At 36.4% G+C, this 27,098-nt stretch overlaps 1 protein-coding gene and 1 long non-coding RNA gene across 15 annotated transcripts in view; one reads left to right on the top strand and one right to left on the bottom strand.

Moving 5' to 3' along the window:
• mybpc1 (myosin binding protein C1) overlaps positions 1-24,224 on the bottom strand; it is a 32,961-nt gene extending 8,737 nt beyond the window's left edge. For 2 of the 14 annotated variants that reach the window (XM_016664757.1, XM_007579138.2), the window contains exons 1-23: positions 24,006-24,224; positions 19,252-19,278; positions 17,606-17,677; positions 14,750-14,791; positions 14,275-14,316; positions 12,913-13,023; positions 12,196-12,344; positions 11,998-12,115; positions 11,855-11,903; positions 11,164-11,220; positions 9,906-9,914; positions 7,955-8,121; positions 7,748-7,880; positions 5,559-5,567; positions 2,769-2,893; positions 2,580-2,685; positions 2,275-2,441; positions 2,032-2,197; positions 1,662-1,768; positions 1,443-1,579; positions 1,042-1,201; positions 866-970; positions 604-792 (exon numbers count right to left, since the gene is read on the bottom strand). In XM_016664757.1, coding sequence (XP_016520243.1) covers positions 604-792; positions 866-970; positions 1,042-1,201; positions 1,443-1,579; positions 1,662-1,768; positions 2,032-2,197; positions 2,275-2,441; positions 2,580-2,685; positions 2,769-2,893; positions 5,559-5,567; positions 7,748-7,880; positions 7,955-8,121; positions 9,906-9,914; positions 11,164-11,220; positions 11,855-11,903; positions 11,998-12,115; positions 12,196-12,344; positions 12,913-13,023; positions 14,275-14,316; positions 14,750-14,791; positions 17,606-17,677; positions 19,252-19,278; positions 24,006-24,027 — 2,269 coding nt within the window. In that variant the 5' untranslated portion in view covers positions 24,028-24,224. Of the gene's footprint in view, positions 1-603; positions 793-865; positions 971-1,041; positions 1,202-1,442; positions 1,580-1,661; positions 1,769-2,031; positions 2,198-2,274; positions 2,442-2,579; positions 2,686-2,768; positions 2,894-5,558; positions 5,568-7,747; positions 7,881-7,954; positions 8,122-9,905; positions 9,915-11,163; positions 11,221-11,854; positions 11,904-11,997; positions 12,116-12,195; positions 12,345-12,912; positions 13,024-14,274; positions 14,317-14,749; positions 14,792-16,024; positions 16,065-17,605; positions 17,678-19,251; positions 19,279-24,005 lie in introns of those variants that run through there. The other 12 variants (XM_016664758.1, XM_016664759.1, XM_007579144.2 and 9 more) reach the window with 12 other exon arrangements.
• The window catches only part of LOC107834044 (uncharacterized), a 25,779-nt gene continuing 5,064 nt past the window's right edge, over positions 6,384-27,098 (top strand). Inside the window, exons 1-4 of the long non-coding RNA XR_001659830.1 lie at positions 6,384-6,404; positions 7,792-7,851; positions 8,001-8,141; positions 25,766-25,908. This is a non-coding gene — a long non-coding RNA (uncharacterized LOC107834044). The remainder of the gene's footprint in view (positions 6,405-7,791; positions 7,852-8,000; positions 8,142-25,765; positions 25,909-27,098) is intronic.

Genomic DNA, 27,098 nt, shown 5'->3' with positions numbered 1-27,098 from the left:
AATAATACTGGAAATACTGGATAGAAATACTGGAAATACTTCATACGTTATTTTTTCAAGCCCTTTCTTGACTATGTATGAACTGTGTGCAGTGATTTCTCATTCTGCATGTGTCGCAGCAATTATTATGTGATGTACATATATCTGATAAACAAAATAGCATGTGACTAAGAGATCACTATCTTTTGCTGGTATGCCGTGCCAGAACTCATTAGTGCCTATTCTGGCTGTCTATTCCTGTGTTCTGAATCATATTTAACCCCTATTCAAACTCTGACTGACCTGATCCCATAAACCTCTAATCCATGAATGATTTCACAGCCATCATAAAGACATACTTATTATCCCCTAAAGCTGCTGTACGTCTAGTGAAGGTCAAAGTCAGAATGCTTTGTGTGATTGGACTGAACAGCTTTGTTACGGGGGAACCAACAGCAGCCAACATAATTTGTATCACACAACATCTCTTTTAAAAGTTTGCCAGTACAATAAAACTGTTGTCAGATCAACTGAAACCTTATATATATTATTTTTGCCTTGGTGACTTGTTGGCACTAGCACTGAGATTACGGGATGAATGTTGGAGACAGCTGAGCTACTCACCAAGAGGAGTAAAGGCTTTGGATGGTTCACTGGGTTTGGAGACGCCAATGGCATTGACTGCAAAGATCCGAACTTCATATGGCACTCCTTCAATCATCTTCTTAGGTTCAAATGAAGTTTCTTTGATCAAGTCAAAGTTCAGCCTCATCCATCTGGAGCTCTGTTTCTTTTTTCTCTCAATGAAGTATCCTTCAGGGAACCAATAAAAAGCTTGTCATTTCATAATCTTAATACTTGGCCACTGGCATGAGGCATTGTTTACCTAATATGGGTGAACCTCCATCATACTTGGGTGGTTCCCATGTCATAGAACACCAATCGCCACCCACAACTGGGACCAAAGGTGCTTCAGGGGGGTCAGGAATGTCTGCAAGTGACACATGACTAAATTAAATTGAACAAATTGACATGAATGTTTCCATGTTGGTATTTTCTTACCAACAACCTTGATTTTGACACTAGCTGTAGCTTCTCCTGCCTCATTCTGTAAAACTATTTTGTAGTTTCCTGTGTCTTCGCGCTCTGTGACTTCAATTGTCAGGCTGGTCTGGTCGCCGTAAGTTTCAGCGTGAACTCTGTGGCCTGAATCAAGAATCACCTATAAAAGACAAAACTGAATATAGAACAGCTGAAAAAGTTTGGTAAATATCTAGGATTTTGACAGTTTAAGCTCTGGATAATCCTGACTATTTCAGGTTAGCTATTTTACTATGTTTCTTAAACTCTGTTTTTAACCCAAAAGGCATCTAAATTTAGTCAAAACAAAGATGTTTTGGCTAGGTCAGTGACATGCCTGGATTATCAAACCAAAATGTCAAAAAAACAAGCAAGGAGCTCACCCTTTCTCCTTTCATCCACACCACTCTAGGCGCTGGTTCTCCACTGATGGGGATCTCTAATCGGAGTTTGTTTCCAGCCACAACTGTGACGGTGTTGTCTGGGAAGTTCAAGCTTTCTAGATGTACTCTTGGAGGATCTGCAGAATTGTAGGCGATTACCATTGTTAGATCATAGCACAACTAATAACTCAGAAGACATGAAGTGTTCAGTTTATGTACCAATGATGTGGATTTTGGCAGACAGGCTTTGTGAGTATCCTTCAGGCACAAAAGTGTAATCTCCTGCATCATGAAGGGAACTTGTCTCAATTTCCAGTCGGTGAATTCTTAAAAATAAAAAAGGTATTTGGTAGTGTAAACATGTTGGACTCCAGCCTGGAAAAAGCTAGACAAGAAATGACTTTGATTGAAGTATTTTTCAGTTCTCTGAAAGAAAGTATAGAATATTTTCTGTATTTTGAGTTTATGCTTCATTTCTGGTTCTACGCAGGTGGTACAAAGGTAATGTTTTTCATTTAGACTTTAAAATAGCTTCAAACTTTCAGCTTGGACAAGCGTGGCATTTTAAAGGGAACCCTGGAAGGCTTACTTAGCCCTGTGTATAATGTTGAGACGATCACTTGGCTGGATCAGCTGTCCATTCCTGTACCAACGACCTGGGACATTTCCTGGGAAGATTTCACAGTGTAGCTTTATGGGTTGCCCCAGCATCACTGTCATATCCTGCAGATCCTGAAACACCTTCAGGGGTTTTACTAGAGAAAAGTACAAAGTTAGAATATTTTTTACCAAACGTCTTACCATTGACAGAATAAAAGAAGAAAAAACCTACAGTCTACTTGAACATGAGCCTCTGAAGTGCCACCACTGGCCATGACAGAATATGTTCCAGTGTCTTCTTTGGAGGCATCATCAATGACTAAGTAATGTTTGGTTCCTTCACACTTCACTCGGTACCTTGAGCGAACTCCTGTTGGGACTTCAACGCCGTTTTTCATCCTGCCAGAAAATCTTATCGTCAGTTTTCTCCAAAGAAAGACGATAACACGAAGAAAGTATGTCTTACACTTCTGAGTTCTTGATTCTCCAATGGCAAAAAATACTCTTGATAAGGATGAAAATCAAATATTTCCTTACCATTTAACTTGAGCGCCTTCCTCTGACACCTCACACTCCAGCTCAATCCTTTCGTTCACTGTAGTCTTCACAGGCTCAATACCTTTAACAATCTTTATTGGTAGCTCTGAAAGGAAACAGGCGAAGATGAAACTGAAATAGGGTTTTTGCATGCGTATATATAAAAAATGAAAGACATTTTCTTGATACCTTTGACAAAAAGTTCTGTGGTACATTTCTCTTCTCCTGCAACCACAGAATAGGCTGCATCATCATTAGAGGAACAGTTGTTAATGACCATAATCCTTTGCGTCCCCTTATGTTCAAAAATATACCTGAATGAAAAGCCAAGAACTTACATTACTGACTTTCTAAAAAAGCAACTTATAAATACGTACATAATCCTTCACTATACATTTAATTGAAATTAATAAATTATCATATCCTAAAGCCACAAAACCTAAAAAATCTTGAAGTAATGAAATGTAAATAAGTCACATTTGGCCTTTCCAATGTTTTTAAAGACAAATAAATTTAAAGCTCCTTTCCTGAAGCAAGAAAGTCATATCAGTTATCACACTACATAAGTAATGCAATATGAATAATGGATGATGCTGGAGCATAATCACACCATTTGAAACTCTTCCATGGTAATCCAAGAATGGATGTTTTCTGGACATTAATAACTTTTGAATTAAAAAAATGTTGAATGTGTTGGACCACATATTGGTAACACACTCTTTGATCAAAGAGAAAAATATTGCCATCAAAGAAATTTAAATTTTGATCAATGCATTTAGCATTTCCCTTTCATCTAGCATTCTTCCTTTTGATCATAGCATGTTTGTCTTTGATCAAAACAATTTTGTCTTTGATCAAAGAAAAAAATGGTATCATCATAGAAATTTAAATTTTCATCAAAGCATTTAGCCTTTCCCTTTGATCATAACATTTTTCCCTTTGACCTTAACATGTTTGTCTTTGATCAAAACAATTTTGTCTTTGATCAAAGAGAAAAATATTGCCATCAAAGACATTTAAATTTTGATCAATGCATTTAGCATTTCCCTTTCATCTAGCATTCTTCCTTTTGATCATAGCATGTTTGTCTTTGATCAAAACAATTTTGTCTTTGATCAAAGAAAAAAATGGTATCATCATAGAAATTTAAAATTTCATCAAAGCATTTAGCCTTTCTCTTTGATCTTAGCATTTTTCCCTTTGACCCTAGCATGTTTGTCTTTGATCAATGAAATTTTGTCTCTGATCAAAGAATAAAATATTGACATTAAAGAAATTGTATTTTTTATCAAAGCTTTTAGCCTTTCCCTTAGTACTTAGCATGTTTCCGTTTGACAATAGCATGTTTGTTTGATCAAACCAATTGTGTCTTTGATCAAAGAAAAAAATATTACAATCAAAGAAATTTTAATTTTGATCAAAGCATTTGCCTTATCCTTTGACCATGACTTGTTGGTCTTAGATCAGCGCAATTTTGTCTTTGATGATAAGATTTTTTTTCTTTGATCAAAGAAATTTTGTATTGATCAAAGACAAAAATCTTATTATCAAAGAAATTGTAATTTTGATCAAAGCATTTAGCCTTCCCCTCTGATCATAACATTTTTCCCTTTGACCTTAACATGTTTGTCTTTGATCAAAACAATTTTGTCTTTAATCAAAGAGAAAAATATTGCCATCAAAGAAATTTAAATTTTGATCAAAGCATTTAGCATTTCCCTTTCATCTTAGCATTCTTCCGTTTGATCATAGCATGTTTGTCTTTGATCAAAACAGTTTTGTCTTTGATCAAAGAAAAAATTGTATCATCAAAGCATTTTATTTTGCTATTTAGCCTTTCCCTTTGATCTTAGCATTTTTGTCTCTGATCAATGCAATTTTTTCTTTGATGATAAGATTTTTGTCTTTAATCAAAGCAATTTTGTCCTTGATCAAAGACAAAAATCTTATCATCAAAGCAATGTTATTTTTTATCATAGCATGTACCATTTTCCTTTGACCTTAGCATTTTTTATTTCATCATAGCATGTTTGTCTTAGATCAAAACAACCAAACCAATTTTGTCTTTGATCAAAGAAAAAAATATTACCATCAAAGAAATTTTAATTTTGATAAAAACATTTGCCTTTCCCTTTGACCATGACTTGTTGGTCTTTGATCAGTGCAATTTTGTCTTTGATGATAAGATTTTTTTTTCTTTGATCAAAGAAATTTTGTATTGATCAAAGACAAAAACACTTTAATCAAATACAAAAAATCTTATTGTCAAAGACAAAAATGCTTTGATCAAAGACAAAAAAATATATAATCAAAGGGAAAATTGCAATATTCAAAGGGAAAGGCTAAAGGCTATATGATAAAGAACAAAGACAAAATCTTATCATCAAAGACAAAATTGCTTTGGTTGTTTTAATCTAAGACAAACATGCTATGATGAAATAAAAAATGCAAAAAAAAAAGACAGTTTTGTCTTTGATCATTAAATTTTTGTCTTTGACCATACTATTTGCACTCATCTATATGTTGCCAGGATATTTGAGTTTTAAAGTACTGTTTTTAATAACTCTTAAATCCCTCCATATGTGATATCGGCTTGTTAAGTCTCCAAGCCACATACTGCTTTTGTCACCTGGATCAATCTCTGCTCAACATACAGGACAAAAGCATTCTACTGTATTTGAAGCTGCCTTGTTCTTGCATTTATCATATTTCTTCACTTGTGATATTGATTTAAATGTGAGAAACAAACCTCAACACAACTTGTAAAATATAATTATACATGACCTTCATTTAATTGAGGCCTGTTGAATCTGAACATCTATCTATATAATAAAAGAAACATTAAAAAATAAGGGTACATTTTTATACTTTATACGTTTCCTGGCAAAACAAAGGGGTGAGACTACACACAGAGGCATCAGACTCACTGCAAAATAACATGACATGAAGTATGTGAATTGACAAGACGGACAGACTTACTTCCTTTGACTAAAAGTCATCGTTGTAGCCAGAATAGGGCCGGATCACAAGAAGTAATTATGATGGTAGGGAGCACCAACGTATGACAGACGAAGGTATGACAGGTGAAGGGGTGGAGAATATGGTTGGTGACAGTATTAAAACAAACAAAAAAGAGGATAGAAATGAAGATTTTTATAGAAAAGTCTTCAGAACAGGGGGCTCCTGGAGAAAATGGCAGAGGAGGTCAAAACCAGAAAACAGCAATATCCTCCCAGATGGCTTTAACTTCAAATGGCTTTGAACAGAATTTTTGGGTAGTTAAATCAAATTTAGTTCTATTTTATGTATTTTTTAAATTTATTTTATTTTTTATTTTTTTTACTATTTATATTTTGTAACACCATTAGGCTAGATTAAAATTCAAAAATATTTTATTGATCCAACAGGAAATCAAATAATGGAAGCTAATTTACCATTTAGCTTAAGGAGTGAAGTTTATTTGATTAAAATATCAGTACCACAGATTTGAACATTACATTATATGGTTAATCTCATTACTTTGTGAAGTAATGACAGAGGCAAGTTCTGCACCCCATAACTACAGCTCGGAGAATCCTAAAAATTAGTCAAATCAACGCTCCTAGAGGCATAAAACAATTATAAATTCAATTTTACTATTATCAATACATTTCCACTAAGTGAGTAAAAAGTGTAGAAATGTTTATTTAGAGGTCCAGGCACCCCTTGAAATGGATCATCCCAATTTCTGAACCTGCCGTTAACATTTCACCCCTACCAATCAAATTTAGCCGTTAAAGAGCCTTCTCTGTTCACCCTGAACCGACCACCGTCAGCTGATCCAAAGTAGACAAATAAATGTTGAAATTACATCACTGTTAGGTTTTCTCTTCAGGTTACTTAATTACATCGTGTTGTTCATAAAGTTACAGTTTTGCTAGGTCATGCTAACAAACGGCTTTTTCTGGCCTTACGAACTGAAGTTAGCTTACGATTCATTATTTCTGATTCTGCCGCTGTTCAAAGGGCTCTTACGCCGAACCGGAAGCTTTGAATCAGATGCCAACTTCAGAGTCTTACCACTTTAAAAATATGCTACCTGATTTTTATTACAGCCTTTTTATGAGACGACTCATGGGAAAAATTATATTTTTTACTGCTTTTACTACCACTACCAATAGGTCAGTGTTTAAGACGCTTACAGCCTAATTCTCCGTTTAAATCATTGGTTCATACCTTAACTGCAGGTGAGGAATAAAGTGCTAAATTTTGCTGCACCTCCCTCTTTATCACATAGTAAAGTGTTTATCCTTCATATATATTTTTAATTATGTCAATACTAAGATGGCTTATTGCATACAATTATAGTAGCCGAAAATGCTTACATTTACTACTAATTACTGATTTTCAAAAAGTTAACATTGAAATGCAGTTATTTTATGACTACACCACTGCAGTTAAAAAGATTGGATATTTAGGGAGTTGTAGCATAGCCTAAAAATATATAGTATTTGATATAAAACTGTTCCAAAGCCAGACTTGGTTAAAGACCTGTGAAGGAGATACCACCTTTTTTCCTGTACAGAGCAGGACATGTACAACGTTAATGTCAATTAAAGACATCATACAATGCATGTATACCATTTGATTGCACATGGTTCAGTGGATTCCTTATGATGACAAACTGCAAATATAATCCTACTTGACCCTTGTTGAAGTTCATAAAAGACTACTACAAGACAAACTGTTCACTACCTGTATAATGTGAAGTCAGTAAAAGTAATTTGCAGACAGCTTGCAGCTGCTGAAGTTACTTTTAGACTATTGTCGCAAATTTGCCTCTCGGTCGAGGATCATTTTATAAACACTGCTGCAATTTAGTGGCTGAAAATGTGCCAAATTATACCTAATTAATTTACCATGTTCTACTTAATTAGCATATCATTTGAATTCATACAAATACAATATATTTTCCTTATAATTGTAAATGAATTTGAGGAATAAAATAATGTGAACCATTGTGCTTTATAGAGGTGACAAAATGAATACATACAATAAACTGTTTTTTAAAAAAATGTGTTGCAACAAATTAAAAGCATTTAAATTTTTACTGAAAATGCCTTTTATTTGTGCAGTAATGAACCCAAAATGTCAAGGAAGTTAAACACAAGCACAAGATTGTTACATACTTTGGAGTAGGCCTGATCTCCTGTCCATTCTTGTACCACTTTAGATCCACTGTGGGGTCTGCCAGCTCAACTACCAAGCGGATCTTTCCGCCTTTATCCACCTGGTATGCTGGATCCAACTTCTTTGCAAAGGCTTAAAAATTACAGCAGTAATCAGTGAAATTCATTTTCAATTTATTTATATAAAATATTCAGAAACCCACCTACCTGCACTCTTCTTTTCCTCTTTGGGCATCTTTTTCATCCTTTTCAGGAGACCCCTGAGGTCGGTGATGCCGTACATGAAGGCGATTTTCTCATACTGGTCTGGCCTGGCGTTCTTCAGGATCTCCCACACGTCCACCTCTGGGGTGTCGTCTTGCTGTTTGTGCTCCCTAGTTTTGCCATGTACAAGGTAGAAATATGAATACACGCACCGTACGCTGGGCTTTGCAACATGTCCTGAGGAACTACTATTTACCTAAAAGAAAGGTAATAGGAGTTAATGTAATCATTTCACTGCTTAATTCTTATATTTCTTATATATTCTTTTTCACGGGTTCCTCAGGACATGTCACCCAAAGGGATGGGCGTAATACACAATTCTTTGTGTTGACTTTGGTTCTGATCTCATTTGTTAATGATAAAAAGGTGGACAAAAAAAACGGAAGGTTTTGTTTTAGGGAAGTAGAGAGTTAATAGGGTTTGGAGGAGTTTTCCATGGGTCTGTCCCTCAGGAGTCTACTTAATAAAACAGAACTTATAATTTTTCTGTTTTGGGACAAAATATTTATTTCCCATGCATCATCTGCTCCACAGGTTCAGGCCTTCTCCGTTTTTTGCTATTTTATTTCATTGTTGCGTGAAATAAAATACCAGCAGCACAAGCAAGCAATCTGAAAAACACAAGCATGTTTTCTGGTTAAAATATCACTTTGTGGTTTCACGATGCTTTAAATTTAATATATTTTTATTTTAACAATAATAAAATACTTGAATTTATTAATTTTACAGCTGTAAATCTTTTGGGGATTAAAGGGAAATAATTAGATAAAACTATCACCTACCCCAAATAATTTTGCTGTAATCTAATATTCACAGTCAGGGCATCTTATTTCTTAACATTTGGCATTGTCTTGCTGAAATGAGCAAGACCTACACCAAAAAAAAAAAAAAAACACTGTGTATGATGTAAGAAACTTTCATTTCAACATATTTTCCTTGCTTTGTTATTTTATCAGTTCAAGCTCTCCAATACACTGATGAGATAACCACTGGCTCAATAAGCAATGTCTCTCAGTCTTATAAAATAATCTTTTTGTAATTACTCTAATCTTTGAGAATTGCATTTGTTGGATGAACGAAGGGATGGAGGGTAAATATTAAAGGTATGTTAAAGAGGAATTCTGGTGTGTAGTTTAAAATGTAGGTGGAAGAAATATAAAGGGAAAATTACACATGGTCCATCAGAGATGAATGAAGTTTTTAATGGGGAAATCTTTAGCAACATGAGGAATCGAACCCTACGAGGATAAATGTGTTTAATTACATGCGGCATGCAGGAATTTAAGAACTGCTCCTGGAAACAGCCCATCCCTTTGTTATTCTCCATTTTGAGTGATCACTTCAGAAATGCTCTTACGTCGTTAAATGTTGCGTTTTTCCTTACGACGGGAGATGAGTGTACATATTAGATCAAACAAAGAACCATCAGTCAGACCTTTCTTTCTATGACATTTCCCCAAATGTCGGAAAGGTTGAATTTAAGAAGAAAAAAGCATAAATTACTATTCTATTATTTCTTGCTTTTGTCATCTGTTTATTTGCAGTCAGTTATAAAGAAAACTGAAATAAACATGATGGTATTACCTTACATTTCTAAACTGAAACAGATGTGTAGTGATAACACTATTTTACAGCATCATTTCTCACTGGCCCACATCAGTAATGATCCAAAATGGCGCTTGCTTCATACAGTGAGTTGATGCAAGGCCCATCTCTATCATTACAGGTAGAAATGCTGCTTTCAAAATAAAGTGTTACCATGCTACAGGAGGCCAACACTCTTGCTCGTCCAATTCCTGGAGCTACACGTCATGCTGGGGAATCTACAGGATTACAGTACTCACCTGCAGTAAGGTCTAATTGTTTTATTACCAATATCTTTCACCTTACTAACCTTTGATTTCTGAATATGTAGGGGAGAAGAAGAGACAGGCCCAAAATAAATGTGTATTTTAGCTCATGAACAGTGATACTGTGCTCATAATTTTAATCCTGCACAGTATCTCAACTATGCAACATGAGGTTTATTGTGAGCCGCAACAGTAAGTTGACTATCGAGCTTCATCACATCTATTTAAGTCAAATCTTACCTTGATGATATGATGGAGCTTTTTTTAAGATCTGAATAATTTCGTTTTATTTAAAGGTGCAGTGTGTGTGTTTGTTTTAAACTTCCAATGAAGACAAATAGTCACAGTTGTACAAAATGTGAGGAAACAAAACCTAGTTCGGCTTAAAAAAAAATCAATCTTTGTTTTTTAGCAAACCTGGTAACCAGATAAATTTCATCCTGTAAATAACATTTACTGCTTTAGAAATTTTTGTTTACTTAAACCAGGGTCTTCTACTGGAAACACTTCTGCTTTTGACCTGAATTATTTTCTTTGCAAAGTGAAGGTTTTTGTAATTTACTAAAGGTTCAGACCGTGTGCACAATTTCCAAAACGGCAACTACCTCCTCTGTGGGCACATCAATAAACCGAGTAAGATGAAATAAATTTTATTTATAATGGAGCCTTTTAAAAATGGTTAGCTATTTACTAGTTTTGTATTGCTAATGGACAGAAAAGCACTTAATTCTGCGATTGTTGCAGAATTAATTCACATAATAAAAGACCAGAAGCAGAGCTACAGCATATTTGGTGTTATGCTAGCAAGTTGGATTTTTTCCCCTCCTTTTTAGCTTTTCAGTTGATTTTACTGTCAAAATATAGATTATAATTTGTACCAAGATTTTTTACTTAAACAGCTTTTACACATTGCACCTTTAAAATACATGTTACTGTATGATTAACTTGTTTTGTTTGTGTACATTTTTAAAAATAAATTTATATAATTCATTTCTTTTGTCAAATTGCTTTAGCAAACAATTATCTACATTTTTGACACATTTTGATTAAATATAACTCCCTGACAGAGGAGATATAAAAACAATTTTTTTGTGCTATGAAATTTAGAACAGTGTAATTCTCAACCTCTTCATCTAACACTGGTAATGATTAGTTTAGGTTTTAAAAAAACTCCTAATTTAACCTCCTGCTTACACAAAAGCCTCATACAATATTTACAAAACATGTGAAATGAAAGAAAAAGAAGCACATCCCAAAAAAAATGTGAAAAGGACAAACTCAGGGTCAGGATGTGTTTCTCACCTATGTTTAAGGAGACCACTAAAGTCAAGCTCTCCTGCATCTTCTTGTCCTTCACTGCTGTTGTTAACAAGGAGAAATTATTGAACATTAAATTAGACTTGCAGTTGTTACCAACACTAGAAAACAATGCTATAAGAGCAACACAAAGCAAAAGCTCTGTTGATCAGTGAGTTAGCGTCGAGTTAACTCATGATTTGTGCTTACAGAGAAACCTTTATTTGGTCTTTGTGTGGATAAAAACTCAAAATAAGGTTGTTTGTGTAGCACTCATCGAGAACAGTCCCAGCCAGAATTGCCACAATGTTTCTGAAATGTTGAAGCAACATTACTGAATAGCAGCATTGTGGAAATGCAGTGGATCTGGGATGCTTTGCATTGCTCTGCATTGTTCAAATCGAGATTTAAAGTGCAAGAGTTGGCCTTTAATTACACATTCAATCAAGTAATTGACTTGTAATTACCTGGAGGAAAGGTTAATGACATTACCAATATCTTGTAGAACTTGTATTTAGTTGTATTACCCGATGGAGAAATGTTCACCATTGCTTCACAATGTAAAATAATTTTTTTTACTTTTGAATTCCAGTATACTGAGGAATTTAGAGATTTTATTAAATCATGAAATATCTTAAAACAATTTGCCACTATACATATAATGGTTCTTTCTGATGTCTCACAGGTTTTTTATTACCTTCTTTTGAATGCTGATCGAATATCAATAGCCTGTGAGCTTTCAACTTCTGTAAAACAGAAGAAACATGCATATAATTGCTTGATTATTTCCACTAGGAATTTATGTGATCGGTTTTAAATTTTTTTATTGTTGTGACCAACCTTTAACTTCCAAATCAAAGGAACAGCTGTCAAACTTGTCCTTGTAGGTCACCTCACACCTGTAGTTTCCAGCATAGTTGTCTTTGGCCTTGATGATGTGCATCTCAAAGGTGTGGATCTGCCAACAGGACGATGTACCAGAGTTTATTAACAGCACCGTTATTAGAGAACTTAGATGCATGAGTATGGGTATGTTACCTTGGTTTGCCGCTCAAATGTCTCCTTAAGTTGCAGGTGTTTCCCTGTCTTGCTGGCCAGGTCCATCCATTTCCCTTTAAACCATTTAACAGTCGGTTTGCGGAGAAGATCTTTAGCTTCCACCTTGGCAACAAAAGTGATGTCACCCCCTGAAACAAATTAAAAGGAAATTGACTATTTCTAAAGATTGATTGAGTGAATGATGCGTTGTTTTGTACTCTAAAGACCGACCTAGGAATTTGCTTTCATCTCCAACCCTTTCCTTGCTGATTTTTAGTCTGTTTTTAATTTAATCCACAATATGATATTTAAGTGGCTTCTTTGCAGAAACTGCATAGAGGTGTATAAGCCACTTCCTGGTCTGGATCATTTGTTGTTGCTGTTTTAAAGGATTAGTAAATTCATCCAACTTCATAGAAACAAGAGTTCACTTTAATCGAACAAAGCCTTAGGTTTTAGGTTCAGTCGAGTTAAAAACGAACCAGACGTTCGATTACAGTTTGATTAAAATGACCTAAACAGGACTGGTGTTAATATGTCTTGAAAATCTGCCTAATTTCTTGCCCCCATCCTCAGAATCATACGATTACATCTGGGAATTCCTTGTGTAAACCCACAATGTAACACCTATTGAACTCCATCGGTGCTGTCCAATTCATCTCCTTTGTTTTGTATTTCTTGTTAAGAATTACAGTCAGGGATTTTTTTAACACTCACCCACAGTGACAGTTCCACTCTGTGGCCTCTCGATCAGCAGCGTAGACAGCGGTGGATTGTCGATTGGTTTGTCCACATCCTCTGGGGCCTGACCCTCTCCCAGAGACCACACTGACCAATAAGGAAAAACAAATTCATAACTCAGAACTGTTCTGTTCCTTCATACAATACCCACCTGTCGTTTGTGACAGCTTTGTATGAACAGTCTTACAAGTATAAAAGAAACAACTAAAACACAACAGTCAGACAATTTCCCATACTTTCAACATTCATGCCTCATATAGCGGCAAAAATTTAGCTTTTTGCGACATGAAAAGCATTAAAACAGATGTAAGCAACAACATGTGATGTGATATGAGTTCATAATTATTTTATTTGATGGAGTTATAGATATTCTAAAATCACAATGTCAGCATGATGACAAACTTTGCTTTTATCAAATGTATGTTTATTGAACATTTAGTGTACTCTGTCTTAATATTTTAACCTATTTCTACTACCCTAATACTGATTAGCTTATTTCTAAACAGCTAATACAGAGATGAGAAGCGCCGCCATTTGTGAATAATCATAATACAGGCAGTACTTTTCCAAACTTACGAAGTGCTTCTACAAGTTGCTCACCTTAAACTTGCATGTTACTTTTTAGAATCTACTGACTACTTTTTTCTACAACTTACATGGTACTTTGTGGAACTTCATTACTGTATTATGAGATATCTAGTACTTGGTACTTTCAAGAATCTGGTTGACTTGAAAGTACTTTCTAAAGGGTATTTTCAAAGACCAGGCTATGTTTTAAGGTGGTTTGTAACCAGGTATCTTCATTATTTTATTGGTTACTTTCCAAAAATTGATTCAAATTCAGAAATACTTTATTGATCACAAAGGGAAATTAAACATTGCTGTAACTCATATTAATTCAAATTCTTGAAAGAGTTATTGTAGATGATTGATGACTGTTGGCAGGAAAGATCTCCCATAGAGTTTTGTATTACAGCTAATACCTAAAACATACAGGTTAACTTTTTAGTTGTGGTACTGTCAATTGTAACCTGCAAGTTCAAGAATGTTACAACTCGCTAAAGCTGCACTGTGAGTTCCAGAAAGTACCCTGCAAGTACCCGAAAAAAATCCAGGAAAGCACCCTGTATGTTCTCAAAAAGTACAGTGTAATTTGTAGAACGTATTCTGCAGATTTGAGGAAAGTACTAACTGTATTATGCATTGCCAAAAATGTTTTTTAACAACCTTGTTTTATCTGAAAGGGCTGTGGAGGGACAGCTGTTTCTAGTTCTCATACAAAGCAAGCAGATTTCTTTTGTTTCCTTATACTTGTAACTACTTGGAAGTACGTGTTACCTGAGTCTTTTCTGCCCGTGGTTGCCACAGGGGCACTATCATCTAAACAAAAAGAGAAATTTACAATATATTGTAAGAAATAGTTCTGGAAAGTCTATGAAGCAAGCAAGCAAGCAGTCATGAAATCTTTAGACATGCACACAGGGATGAAAATATTCCTAAAGCAAGAAAATAAATATTATTACCAGGATTCCAGATAGTTTATGTCATATCAACCAGAATTTCCCTATTAAAAGTTCCTCTGTTTAGGATTTGAATGCACAAATTGTCATTTGTTTATTAACATTTCGAAGGAGATTTTAATTTGTATTAATTTGTTAGCAAGATGACATTTGTATAGTTTTTTTTAAAAACACAAAATCTCCAAAATCAAACGTCTCTACCATGTTTCCTACGTTTAGTTATGTTTAATTAGACTACACTAGTTTGGTAGGAGGGTCTGAAGCGATGCTGAGTTTTAACCAAAGGATCTTACTAGGTAGGTCAATTGAGAGTTTCTTCACTGTATTGCCATCTTCTGTGGGGGAAAAAAACACATTTACCATCGAATCAGTCAAGGTACTCTAAAAAGCAAACAAACAAACGCTTTTTCTCATCCTTTTTACAGCAAATGGTGTATGTGAAAAGAAAATTGAAAACAGAACCAGAACCATTTATTTTGTAGCAACTTTGTTAAACTATGTCGGGTTTGAGGCAGCGTTGCATTACTCCGTTTGTTTAATTAATTCATCAAGTGATTGTTACTGAATCACTTAAATATGCTTTATATTCAAGAGAAACTTCAGTTTTGTATTTGTCAGTGAGTTTAATGAGTTCTTGGTAGTGTGTTCAATAATCATTCTCTGTTTTTATTCAATAATTTCTTTACTTTTGTTTGTATGTAAACCTTACCATTTTGGCAGTGATGTTCAAAACTTCAACATTAATTTTTAATTCTTTTCAACGACCAAGTAAAATTTCTCACAAGATGTAACAAAACACATACATTTCATAGTATGTCTCTCAAAATAGACTGTAAATCACCACATCATGAAGTAGCAGGATAATGCTAATGTAAGCATGCTAACGCTAATGTACACAGCTGTTTTCTGAGTTCAGCCTGTTTTTAAAATGCCAAAATGTAAAAATATTCTTGATGCAAAACAAGCGAAGAGAACTTAATAAAAAGACCAAAATGTGATGAGTGTCTTAAAATACTGAACTAATTACGTTTCTCTTTTTGAAAGCTGGGGGGGGGAGTTAAAGTATGGGGATTATAAGTTAAATCCATGTTTTTACTTGGGTCTTTATTTACTTTTTTATTCTGCCTGTAATGTTTTTCTTAAGCAGAATGAGGAGGTTCCTTTTTGATTACTTACCTTTCACACAAATTGTATCTGTTCATATTGTTAGACCTAAAAACATTACTTTGTCTTTGATTCCATGGAATTACGAGCTGCACTGTACTGTATGTACATTTTATTCTGGATGTCTTTGTGCCAATTATCACTAAGACTGGACTGGTTAAGATGCATGGCTCCTGTTGCATGGCAAATTTGAAGTCCATGGCATTCTTAGCAGGGAATAACGTCTAACCCAAGTGAAAATAAATGGTTATATAAAGTCTTTTTAAAAAGCTCAGCTACTAGGTTATTGGAGTTTGCATTTTTAAGATTCATGTCCACTTTTAGTAGCTTTTGCTCTGGAGAAACATGCACTTTCACTGGGATGGGAATGGAAATGAGTCACATTATTAAAGTGGCATACTTACCAGCCGGAGGGGGAGAGCTAGTGCCCTCCTTTACAGCAGGGCCAGAGGACTCTGCTTGGTCATTCACCCCAACCCTACTAGGCTCCCGTTGGTTTGAACCGTTCTCGACGGGGTTCTGCTCCTGAGCCACCACAGCCTGTAATGGCTCAGGCCCAGTGGGCTCTGGTTTCTTCCCATCAGTCTCTACTGGCTCTTTCCAGTAGAGACTGGAAAGAGCCAGTCTCTACTGGTAGCAGTAGAGACTGCTACCAGTAGCAGACTCTGTCGGTACAGAGTCTGCTACCGACTCTGTATTGCAGACAAAGCGCCAGGCTGGAGCAGCAAGCACAGAGCACAAACACTGGCTGCCTGACAAGGCGGCACTTGTTCAGGCAAAGTTGGTATAAACAGCTGAAGACCAGATGGATGAAATCTCGCCTTTGCTTTTTGACCTTAAAAAGGGACCTATTAGGCAAAATTCACATTTTGGATGTTTTGGAAGTTTCTCTAGAACATTGAGTTCTACTTCCATTTTGGTCTCCACTTCTTCTAGAAACGGCTTAAAAACACCCAGCCATATTTTGACAATGAGTTAAGGTTTTTGGTGTCTGGAAAACCTTCCAAATGTAACTTCATTAATCAGCAGGCACTGCCCCTCATCTATCAACCTAGCGAACCCCAGCCGAGCTCTGGCACATTTGGTCAGCTGTATGTGCGGTACAACGGCTGCTGGAAAAGAGAAGTGTTTTTTTTGTCGACTTGCCATGGAGAATCCACTTGCTGCATTCTTGTTGGTTGTGCAAGGAGGCTCCACTTCTGCTTTTCAAAGACGTATGGTTGTATTATTGCACATCTGTTTGCTGCTATTTTCACTTGTGAGTGTAAACATTGAGTTTGGGGAGTGTGACCGGCAGCAGCTTATTTGGATATAAAGTGACAAGACGCCCTAAAACAGACCATTCTAAAAGGAGCTCTAAATAGGAAGAACTGATCAGACTAAAATCTCATTGTCTGAATGATTTTGTGCAAAAAAAATTAATAAACATGTTTTGTATTTGTCATAGACCTATCTTAACCTGTTCAATAGGTCACCTTTAAACAGTTTTAGCATGCTAATATTTGCCAATAACATCTGACTAACGTAGGAATCTCCAAATTCAAAGCATTATCCATCTGGTCTTTGCATATCTATACTGTAGAGTGATCAAGGGGGCAGGGATTTGCTCCATGTATGAACTGATTACTTGTAAAATTTAATTTGACCAGTAAGACATTTACCAGAGTCAAATCCCTTTTTTTGATGACTCTACATGACATACAATGTCACTAGCAAAGACACAGCCACAGCTTGAGTTAGTAACAGCATCATATTCCAGTTAGAGGAGCACATTCACCTAGATTTGATTGATCTAAGCTACCTAAACCAAGTTTTTGTGTGAACATACAGTGCAAGAAAAGTGCAGCTTCAGGCCTCTTTAAGTGAATTAAGAACAAAAAACGGTGATGGCACACAACACAAAAACACGTGACGTAAGTGGGATGTGCAAGAGGTGCCACAGTGTAGGGGTGTGACTTAAACAGTGAGGTGGCAACATTACCCACCTGGTGGGGGAGAAACCTCCAGGGAAATCTCAGGCAGGGTGGGGGCACCATTACTGTCTGGGGCAACACTTTCTGAGCATGTGACAAATATATTGGTGGATGGAGCAACTGCTTTACATGAGCACAAAGCTTCAACATCTGCACTCATTCACACACTCACGCAGATTACCCACCTACCTGAACAAAGCCACACACCCTTCACCTCAACAAATTTTACTCTTTAGAGTTCTCAGTTTAAATACATAGCAGACATGGGGCGAGTTGTTGCTAGGAAACGGTAAAAAAAACCCTCCCATAATGGGACCAAACCGTTCAGAGAAAGGCATCTTTTAATAAAGTTAGTGAACCTCATAAAGTGGTTAGATTTTTATTTCTTAAACATTTTTCACTCTTAAAAGGAAATATAGTCAATCATAAGTTTCATAAGAGTTATTTTAAAATTTGCATTTTTGTGTAGCCCCCTTCACTCCCAAAGTAGCTGTAATTGTAGCGTGGAACTTAAAACAAATGCATGCTACATAGATTTTTTTTTAAATGTTGTAAAACGTTTTCTTCCACTTCTTTGAGTTGGTCATACAATCTAAATAAAATGTATTGCAGCTGGAGGTTGTAATATAACAAAATGTGAAAAATATTAAGATGTATTAGTAGGCCTGTCAAAATAAGCAATAAATCAGTTAATCGCATAAATTAAAATTAGCTCAATAACTTAAATTTCTATGATTTATCTTTTGTCTCTTCATCTTCAGTCTGGTGCTTTAACCTCAACTAGCCCATTTTGTGACAGACAATTTTATTTACAAATTAATTACATTTGTTGTTTCTGTTTGTTTATTTTGGATGTTTAAAATGTCTTCCAGTTCCAGTGTTAAATATTAGTTTGAGTTTAAAGTTTGTTGCTCTTTGAGAATGTGTTTTTGCATTATTATGCCATTACATGAATATGGTTTCAAAATAACAATACTATCATTTATCGCAATAACTTCTGGGACAATTTATCATCCAGCAAGATTTATCATGACAGGGCTAATTATTAGCGCTCTATGGCGTTAAGCTATGAGCTAGTGGACAGAATTATTTATCTGAACGGTTCCCTGTATTATTTTTAGTTAGACTCTAAAAAGTTGAGCTCTTCCCCCCTCGACCATGTTGGAGCCCCAAGATGCTCCGGCTCCAAGGTCAAACCCTTAGCCCCTGCTAAAAGCCTGTTAGATGCCAGCAACTTGCTCACATGGGATGGCAGGGCCGTCAGCTGAAACAACAAAGGGGGATCAGCTGGTGTGGGAGAGGAATGCATGAGATGTTGACAGCCTCGTCACAGATAAGTCCAGAGAGCAGCAACACGTCCATACTGCTGTCTATTGGCTCCACATTTACACTCCGATGTGTCTGTGTTGCCACTTTTACACCACTTTTTATCGTCGAGACGCATTTCTTTCTGCCCTGCGCTCATGCAGGTCTATGCTGGCTTGTTTGACGTGCAAATTTCAACGGAGAGATTCTATAAATGTCTTGATTTTGATTTTCTTGCTTTTCATTTGGTAGCTGTTAGTTTTTGAACCAAACTGTGGAAGATTTCCCATCTTTGGGAGCTCTAATCTGCTTGCTAGTCTGTGAGGTGACCGTGAGATAAGACGTGCACTCACCTTCTGGCTGGCCATTTGGCGTCTCGTCTGCAGAAAGACAAACAAAGCAACAGACAAGATAGTAAGACATCTTGTGTAATGTCTTTAATGCAATTATCACCTTTTTGTTTTCTTCTGTTTGAACACTTTGACCCCCACTTTGATACATGCTCACCATCAGCTTTGTTGTCTTTGTGCTGGATTATGGCACACACTCACTGTTGATTCTACATTACTTGAACTAATGAAAAAACTTTACAAATTTTACTTTGCAACTTTACATTTACTTAGTTACATCTGCTTGAGTAACGTTTTGGAAAAAGATTTCTTTTAGGAGTATTTTTACTACGCCGTGCTTTTTACTTGAGTAATTTCATTTTTAAGCATTGCTACTCTTTCTTGAGTAAAATGTCTGGATGCTCTACCCACTTTGCATAACTTCACTAAATAAAGAACAAACATGTTTTGATCAAAAATTCACCAACACACACCTGCAGTTTTTGTTAGTTTCATAAGTTTTATATTGAAAGAAATTGATTTGGAAAAATGTTTACTTTCCTGGTTTTATTATATCCAATGAAATATTTTCAGTTTGTTCTTTAAAATACCAAAATTTCCATATATATCTGGTCCGGCTGGTGTAATTTTAAAATATTCATTGTTTTTTACTCTTAATTGAGCTACTTTTTACATTTTATCGTTGAAGTAGTGCAACTGTTACTTGAGGACAATTTTTGGGTGCAGTTCTGTTTATGATGCAGGGCGATTTGTTGCCAACATATTTTCAGACTCTTTATGTGCATAGCTGCTTTAGCTAACACTTAGCATAGTATAAATGTGCCTCCTCAAACAGACTATGGAGTTATCCTAAAGGTGCTTCATATAATGCAACATTTTCAGTGAAACACAAACTGTATTTTCTTTCTTCCAGTTGCCAGAGTCTATGCTTTTTCTGGTAGAAATTTAAAAATGGAATCAGATCAGTTAGGAAAGCAACTTGAAATACTTTGATTTTGTAGGAATCTTAAATAAACAGAGAAAATGTCAGATGTCCTAAGTTCAAAGATTTTTCTTTTCCAAGCTCAATAATCTGGGTCTGTCTCAGCGCTCAGTTTTCACCTCTTAGTTATGTTTGAAGAACCTCTTATGCTGAGCCAGTAGAAGCTTATTGCAGCTGCTTTTGTCTGGGATTTTATTCTTTTGGTAATTATCCATATCTCATAGTCAAAGGTGAGAGTCAGAATGTAGACAGGCCAGTAAAATCAGAGCTTTGCTTTTTTGCCCAGTTCTTTCTTAACCAATCAGAGAGCAATGCCCATATTACTGAAGATGAGATCTCTCCGTCTCCTGCTCCTAACATCACTCATGAACAAGATACTTAGATACTTACTACTGACACTCTGATGCTTGATCACCAGTATTAACACAACACCAACACCACTGTTACACATCCACTCCCTACAACCTGCCTGAATGATTAAGTTTCCTATATTAGTCGTTTCATGATGGTGGAAATCCAAGTTCAGGTTGACCCTATGTGTGTTACTCATTAGCTTAAACCAAGAGAGGTTTGGTCTCGGAAAAAGCTGTGTGTCTTTTTATTTGATGTATGTAAACTTCTGGTTTCAACTGTACATTAACAAATGTAACCTGAGAATGGCCTGTCAACAGAAATAAACTAAAACTAACACTGAGCTCACCATAAAAGCATTGGAAACAGGATAGGGACAGGCTCAGAGGAAGAATGAAAAAACTTTTTTGATGGAAAGATGCAGCCGTATGGGAGAGTGAAGTTCAATCTCCAACTCATTAATTGAAGCGCAATATTTTTCTCATACTGATACTTTCAGAAAAGTTGTTCATTTGAGGTTGAAAATGAATATTTTAAAATAAAAAGTGACTGAGCCAAGACTTTTCTTTTGTCGGCATCTTGTTCTTCTCTAAAATGGCATCAGTACAAGTATGACTGTGAACTCTCTTCTTAAAGGGCCCATTAAACTTCCTTCTCAGTCTCAAAATGAACCACTCCCCAGTCTCACTTCATAACAATGCGATTCTGGCCACTCGACCACAATCCTGTAGGGTCACATCATCCACCCAAGACTGAGCCTCGGCCTCTTGGTCTCATCACCGCTGAGATAATGAGTGTGGAGAAAGGTTTTGTTTTACCCCGGAGGGCTCCCAGTGCAGCTGACATGGCTGCAGGTATGTGCAGCTGTTGTCCGTGCTGGCCTGCAGACAGGAGGGCTCATATAGGCTCAAATGAGAGCCAAATTGCAACCAGCTTCATATTTTCCTTAAATAAACCTTTATGATGTTGGCAAAGGCAATCTGATAGCAAGACTGTTTGTTCCTATCTTTGTTTTTTTCTATCTGTGACTCCTTTTGTCTTTGGCTGAAGTAGATGAGAACTGCCCTCAGGTGATAATTAACTGCTGACAGCCCTTCCCCTTTTTACCACAGGTTAGATTAATGATGTGATATCCCGTAACACAAAGCAACATGGCCAGAAGGCAGAGTCAGGAGAGATTGATGGATTGGATATAATAAATATCACAAGGTGAAGACATTGGTCTTGCCTCCATTGATACTAAGAGGTTGTAAACAGTGTGGACAACCCCAAAGGGCCATGTGGGCAAGTTTAATAGGGAAGTGCCTGACCTCTAAGTGATCCATCTTTAGCAGAAAGTGGCAGCGGGACATCTGTGTTGGTGCATGGCAGGAAAGGAATAGGGGGAGAGGTTGGGCGGCGATCGTTGGAGATGGCACCGAACAAGGCGCGGGGATTAAAAGTGCGTTCATTCTGAACTATTCCAGGGACAAGAATCTGTTTCCCAAGAGACCCACAGACGACCATTTCTAATGTTGACTTGGGTGTCTAAAACAACGGCGCTGGCCCTCCCCCCTTCCTTCCTTCCTCAGCTGTTCAGATTCATTTAAAGAACAATAGTTTTCCACTCATTTATCTGCTGGTTTGGTAGCTATTTTTGGGAAGGATTTGTTGCAGGCTTTACTTTGCCTAATTTCTTCAGACAGCTTTAAGGTACAGACAATTCTTTAGAATTACCATGAAACTTATTGGGATCTTGCTCAGCTTCTCAAAAGTTGTTCCTGATGAATTTGGACTGGAGCTATTGGTTAACGTCTCGTTTCACCGTGTTTTTCTTTGCTAAATAGAGATCAGGACTGATTCTGCCACAGTAGCCGTTGCCATAATAGAAAAGATGTTCATTGATGGCCAGATTTAGGTGGAAGCTTCTACTTTGAGGTAAAATGATTTGGATCTGGCAGATTTATAGCTGCCATAAGCTGTGTTTCCATTAAAAATGTAGGCAAAACTTGGTCAATGTTCTGCTAATGTAAAAAAAAAAATACACTTTTGCAATTGCTGTGTTTCCATTTTGTTCTTGCGATAAGTCATTAAAAAACCTGTCATGTCATCATCCTCCTACCACTTTCTGTCGTTTTCTTTGTGGTTTGCACCTGTTGCAACATCTGATTGTTGTTGATCTGGTTTTTGCAAAATAAACCAATTTCAATACGGCCAAAAATCCGCCTTATCCTACTGCCAGTTTTTCTTGTATTAAATTGCCGTGTTTCCATTTAGCAAATTTCTTTTTGAAATGTCAAGTTGAGCAGTTATACGGTCAATGGATCGCAGCTATTGACAAAAACCTGGAGGAAAGTCAACCTGTTGTAAATGATTCGTCTCCAAGAACCAGATATTTTAAACCGTGTAAAGTTCGATCTATAGAAAAGCTTCTAAAGATCTTTAGTAGAACAAGAAAATCTTAATGAATATCCTGATCTATCCTTTTGAGATGCCAGTTAAATGGTAATGGAAATGTGTTAGAATCATCCATTTCTCACCTTTAGTGATGCCTCACTGCGGTCAAATTATTAAACAAAGCCTTACTTTCAATGTCTGTGTTTCGGCTAAATCTGGACAGAGGTTATGGGCAAAAACTCTAAACACGGAAAAGCACCAGCCAATCTCAAATAGCCATTAAAACTTGCATCCTTTTACCCAAACACTAAACAATACATTCAAGTTATTCTATATGTACTTGAGTGGCCATAGACCTGGAGACGGCTTTGCTAGCGAGGAGTTATCGAGGCGTAATGCCTATGATGACAGACACAAGCAGTGTGCTGATGGACATGAAGGTACAGATGAAAACGGGTTTGCTGGGCGGGACAAAAGGTGGGCAGTGATGCTGTGGTTGGTTGAATTTGGGTGTGCAGGGGGACGGTCTCGATGGACAAAATAGGCCGTTTCTGCTTGGCTACACAAGTCATCAGGAAGGCATTTAGAGAATCTGTCCCTTGTTTGGCTTCTTTAAATTCAAATTGCATCATCCTTCCTGAGACGCTTGCTTCACCACATTCCTGCGCCGCTCTCCATCATCGGATCTTTCTCCAGCCGGGGTGCAACAACACTACCCATCCACACACCTCGGGTCAATTCTTGCACCAAAGATGGCAGAGACACACATGCATCAGTAATACAATACCTCTGTCAAAGTCACTTTGAGGATTCCTGTGTACGAGCTGGCAGGCAAGCCGCAAAGTGATGGATCCCCTGCAGTGAGAAGCAACTGTCCCTGCTCCCTCAAAGACGTATTAATAGAAATAAATTCTCCGTTTGCATCCCAGGTCCATACTCTATTCAACACGTTACTTTTTCACCCAGAATTTGGTTGAAACCAGCAGAGCAGCAGGTGTGATTTGGACTTTTTTAATGCATGAAGGCAGCTTATAATCAGGACTCCTACCTTTCTTTGTTGGCTCTGGCATCTTGAGCCGGCTTGCAAGAAAACTTTAGATTTCTGCAGGTAGATGCAGTCAGTGGGTGTGACTTTAAGTCTTTGGACTCGCCTTAGTCCAGGTAAACAAACTGATGATGATGAGAGTTTAAAAGAAATGATGATCCTCTCAAACAGCAGCTGATGAGGATGAGTCTTAGTAGGGGGGAGACTGGAGGACCAGTGGCAGATCCGGGGGGGGACTTGCTTTCAGGGCTTATATTGAGAGGAGGAATGCTCCTCCTCTCCTTGGTGGAGCTCTGTGCTGCAATTATAGCACATTTATTGTGTAAAATAATCAAAATATTACTTGTTTTTTATGTCCTTGGCTCATAAATATCAGATCATCACCTTCCTAAAATAATAATAGTGATTGTTTGTGCCTAAAATATCTTCTTGGTTTTTTGTGTGTTTTTTGTTGTTGTTGCCATAATCACTTAAAGAAAAGAAAAAAAGTGACTTCGGCCATTATTTCAGGAAGCTAAAACCTTAAACAAACGTAATGTTAAATCCATTAGTTTAAATGACACAATCAATTTAAACAGCAAAGTATTGAAGACGGCTGTTTTTATCTAGTTAGTAAATTTATTTTAAGGTTTTCAGGCTCTTTTCAGGAAGATTAACCAAAATTAAACTATTTTCATCCTCCATTTGTTCAGAATGTGAAATTATCTCTGTCACTTGAGTTCCAGAGATAAGTATTTGCTGATGTTATTGCAGCTGTATTTTGGTTTCGTTGAGCTCCTCCTGCTTATTTTGGGGTTATTCCCTTGACAGACGAACAACAATAGCAGTGGGGTGGGATATAAAAGGAAAAGGTGTCGTCATGGTCACGGGTTTCGGGCTGATGTCATTCTCAAACGAAGTGCAGCACATTCAGGGAATCTGTTGATTTATATTGAAAGAAAAGTTAAACATGACAAGCAGGGAGCTGGTGCAGATTCCAGACATCGATTTAATCCAGGTGGAATGCTTGCCAAGAACAGCAGGCTTACAGACCCAGAGAATAAATACAGGGGAGATGCCTGGAGGGAGGCAAAATGCTCTATACTTAGAAAGCCATCATAAACCTTGACATTTGACACGTGCATGTGGAGAATTTTATTGTGAATTATAATAGTCCTGGTTGAACCGTTTGGCTCATCAAACTTAAATGATATGTCAGGTCTGTGCTTTGATGGGGTTGAAGAGAGATTAAATGCCAAAGCTGCAGGAAACGACCGACAATAAGCCCAGAACTCTGCAGTTCAACAGGAGTGCTCAAACGTCTGGAGGGACTCTAACTCCAACAAAGTTGCTTTTGATTAAATTTGTTGGGTCAATTCTTTGCAGAACTGCACTTTGCTGCAAATGCAGCTTGAAGACTTGTTGTATTTGGGAGATTTGAACATCAATAGATTGAGTTCCTTTAATTCAAGCCCAGTCTGCTGTAAACAAATCTTCAGTTTTATTTAGTTCTGGGTTTTTATGGTTGTTGTCTTGATGGAAGTTGAACAACTGCCCCAGTCTCTAGATTTTTGCAGCCTCTAACTGTTTGCTTTTTTCTGGTTTTACTGAATCTTATTCAGGTGAATCCAAATGCAGGCCACACTATTCAGATTTTACATTGTAAACTTTGTATCTCTTCCTTCCACTTTACAGTTATTCTTTACTTCATACAAATACATAAATGTTTGTGGTTATAATGTGAGAAAATGTTGGAAAAACTTTTGTAATTTCATTTTTTTCAGACTTCCACTTTTGCGTTTGTGGATATGGGGAAGTGGGCCTGACGCTGGCATATCCAATTGGTAATTCGTACAACATAAGAAGAAACCGAAACATGAAGGAGCAGCTTTGAGAAGGACTACACTGACACCCTCTGGTTTATAAGGTACGTGTCGACTTCCTCCACATTACATCCAGCTGAGAGCAAAACATCAACTAACAGGCTTCAAAAATAAAAACAGGTTTGGATTCAAACCTCAGAGACTTTCTGTGCAAACACAATAATCAGAGGAAATCATTCAGTCACATTAAGTGAAACACTGTTAATGCTACCAGGTGGCTTTAACAGGATTTCTATTGCAAACAAAACATTTTACCCATATTTTAAGAAAAATAAACTGGTACAAGTAGTTTTTCATCAATTTTAAGGAATTATTGACTTGAATCAATCTCCCACTCCTAACTGAAAAGTTACTTCTGCGTTAATTTTGTCTTATTTTAAGTGTACTAAGATATTTGGACTAGAAACTAGACCAAAAATACTTGGTAATATTTTCAGGTTTTGCAGTGCAACACAGTTGATTGTTTTATTTTTTGAATCTAAATGCGCTGGTTGACCTTTGATGACCTCTAGAAACATTTATTCATATCCTTAAAATGATAATGTCTTGAGTAAAAATTTTGTTTAATTGAAAGAAACTGGGGTTCCCAATTTCACTCAGTTTAATGTCAGTGTGGGTGCACTGTAAAAACACAGAATCTTACCAAATATATTTTGTCTAATTTCTAGAGCAAGATATCGGAGCTTGTTTTAAGTCACTAATTCCTTAATACTGATTAAAAAGTACTGATTAATTTGCAGGTTATTTCACTTACAACATAAGAAAATGTCTTATTATAAATGAAATAATTTGACAGCAGAATTAGCGCTTTAAGATTAAGAAATTATTTACTTAAAAGAAGTTGATACTTTTTGCTGAAAAGTTACTTGTAAGTTAGTTTTGTCTTATTTCAAGTGAACTAAAATAGTTGCCAAAAGTACTTGGTAAGACTTTGTGTTTTTGCATTGCACTTCAGTCATTTCATCATGATGTATTTCTGCTTCCTTTAGTGCACTTAAAATAAGACAAAATTAACTTATAAGTAACTTTTCAAAAAGATTAAAGACCTTCTTTTAAGTCAGCAATTCTTTAACATTCGTGAAAAAGTTCCACTAATGAAATCTTTAACTTAAAATAAGATATTTTCATCAATGTTAAGGAGTTATTTACTTAAATCAAGCTTGCATATCTTGCTGAAGAGTTATTTGTAAGTCAGCTTTGTTATTTCAAGTGTACCAAGATATTTGCAATACAA

Source organism: Poecilia formosa, unplaced genomic scaffold (genome assembly GCF_000485575.1).
Source record: "Poecilia formosa unplaced genomic scaffold, Poecilia_formosa-5.1.2 Scaffold509, whole genome shotgun sequence".
Lineage (NCBI taxonomy): Eukaryota > Metazoa > Chordata > Actinopteri > Cyprinodontiformes > Poeciliidae > Poecilia > Poecilia formosa.
Note: the sequence above shows the minus strand (reverse complement) of the source record. Positions and strands in the feature narration are given on the sequence as shown.